General features: G+C 43.4%; 1 protein-coding gene across 1 annotated transcript in view; it reads right to left on the bottom strand.

The window, feature by feature from the left end:
* Positions 1-2,500, bottom strand: part of CCNT2 (cyclin T2) — a 21,518-nt gene that overhangs the window by 2,903 nt on the left and 16,115 nt on the right. Inside the window, exons 5-6 of the mRNA XM_010155966.1 lie at positions 2,310-2,355; positions 764-927 (exon numbers count right to left, since the gene is read on the bottom strand). Of these exons, the coding sequence (XP_010154268.1) occupies positions 764-927; positions 2,310-2,355 (210 nt within the window). The remainder of the gene's footprint in view (positions 1-763; positions 928-2,309; positions 2,356-2,500) is intronic.

The raw sequence follows: 2,500 nt of genomic DNA, 5'->3' as shown, positions 1-2,500 counted from the left end.
GCCAAAAAAAAAAAAAAAAAATCACACTGCCATTAAGAAATGACAGCTGGGCAGCAGAAAGTAGCAGGCCCTGTGGAGCTACGCTGGGCCAGGCCAAGCCTGGAGGCCTCTGCCACTACTCCAACACAAGCGTTTTGCTCTGGAACTGAGAGCAAAGCCTGATGCGTAGATCTGAAAGCCCCAGAAGCCACCGCCTCCGCTGCAGTAGGGTACCCAGGCCTCGAATTCACATCCCGCTGTAACACGTGCTTTTTCAAGAGACAGCAAACTCCTGGGTATACGGTCTTCTAGGTATACGCTTTCTTCTGGAAAGATGCCATTTAACAAGAACAAAGCTGTTTTATGGGAGTTTGAGATACCATAAGCTACTCAAATCGCTAACGTAGCACTACCTTCCCACACAGGGCCTTAAGAACAGCTGTTTCATGACAGCAAAGCCATACACTTGGACCTGTGCTGTACAGAGAGCGATCAGGACTGCTCAGTTTGCACTGCAGATTTCCAGCTCTTCCCTGGTTCTGAAAAGCACTTAAAACCAAGATTCCAACCTGCGCCTGCAAGAGGTGTGTGGATGCCCCTGCCCACAGGATGAAATTGCAAAACCAAGCTGGTCTTCTGAAGCCCTCCCCTCTCCTGTACCTCCCCTTTCACCTGAGGATCCAGTACGTGATGTCAGTGAGACTTACTTCAGGCTTAAAGCTATACTCTTACTATGCTCCCATTTCCACATTCATAAACCCTTGAATTTTGTGGTGTTACTTACCATCGAGTAATTCTAAAGTAACTGAAGGATCTACATATTCCCACCAGTGTTTCCCATCAGTCGATACAGGAATCTCCCAGTTGGACCACTTGCATGCCAAGTGAATGCACACACATGCTATCACTGTGGGCTTGTACTGAAGACAGAATGTAGTAAGGTGAAGACTGTTGCACAGGTTTCGTAATGAGGAACCAAAGGAAATCAAACATGTAAAACAGAAAACCCAAACAAATCAGCCATTAACACACAGAACAAGGCAACGTGTCAAGCAACAGCAGTTAAACATCAGTTCACGGAACATTTTGCTGATCTAAGTTCCTAAGATAATTTACTGCCAAAAGAAAACCAAGGGCAGGGCATTTATCTGGTCAGAAAGTTTAATTCGCTTTTCCTACAGAAAGTGTGAGGAACAGTAAATAAATTTACCAGTTATTCTATGGTACTTAAGTACTAAAAAGAAAGTAGTACAATACAGTGAATGAAAATTCCACAGTAAAGCACACGCAGCTGTTATGCAGCTGCCGAAGGAGACGATCAGCAGAAGGTATTCAACAGTTCTGCAGAGGGCAAGTGAATTATCTGTGGGCTTAGCTTTCACTTGGCCTGGATTTGTGATACTTGTGAACTTGCTTTCAGCTTCCGGCTGGCAGCAGCACAAAGATAACGGTGCACAGCTTCACAGAGGGGTTGGAAGGGACCTCTAGAGATCGTTTAGTCCAAATCCCCCTGCCAGTTTCACTGCTTTATTTACCACAGCCTTTCGCAACTGCTGTCTCAGATACAGCACTTTGTCCATCAAGGAACCACCGAGAACTAGTTACTGGAATAGTTCTAATAACCAGCAGATATTGCTGAAAAACGATGTACACGTTAAGTGTCCGTTTAAGTTAAACTGACAGTTGGTTATCCAGAAGTAAATTGAAGTAATTGAGAAATCAAGACTCAAGTCTGCTCTCAAATTCCATCTTTCTGCAACAGGCTCAGTACACATCATCTCCATTTGGACTCCTAGAACTTAAAAGTTTATTTAAGTATTTAAGTTTTAAAACTCTGTATTAAAGAGCCGCTTCTCAAAGGAAGAACACTGGACTACTACTGGTCTATCTGAAAAGAAAAATCAGGTAGCAGGCCCACCACAATTTTATATGTAAAGACTGGATCAATATATTTAAAGTTAAGAGAAAACTGCCATTAACTACAAGTGTAAACTAAAAATAGTTTTGTACTTACCAAGATGCTCGAATTTCTAGGTTAAGATTAGCTCTTTGTAATCTTTAGCTGCTATTCAGGCTACCAATTTTAGACTTATGCACTCACAATCGAGAAAAAGTCATCAGAAAGCACCACTACACTTCTCATTGTGCATTTAACCCCTTTGTGCCATCAGGCCCTTGTACAATACACCGCACTGCAGACAGGAAGGTACCACCACTGTAGATGGCCCAGTCTCCCGCTGCAACAAGGGTAAGACACGTGTCGGGGGCCCTGCAGTAAAGGAAGCTATAGTGTGCTACAACAGTGCAACAAAGAGGTTCAGGATAACAACCTGTTGGTAGCCATGAAATAGGATGTCTGTGCCAAATCCTTGCTTGCTGTAAGAAAAGAAAAAGGGAGAGATTAAAGGTCTGCGCTAACTTCTCAGGTTCATTCCAAAATCAAAGCAGTTTTATTTTCCAAAAGTAGCACTCGGTATTTCCGCTGAACTGATCTGCACGTAGCTAACTAGCCCCTCACGTC

This window comes from Eurypyga helias, unplaced genomic scaffold, assembly GCF_000690775.1.
Source record: "Eurypyga helias isolate BGI_N326 unplaced genomic scaffold, ASM69077v1 scaffold40587, whole genome shotgun sequence".
Lineage (NCBI taxonomy): Eukaryota > Metazoa > Chordata > Aves > Eurypygiformes > Eurypygidae > Eurypyga > Eurypyga helias.
The sequence above is the reverse complement of the archived record's forward strand: the minus strand, read 5'-3'. Positions and strand labels throughout refer to the sequence as shown.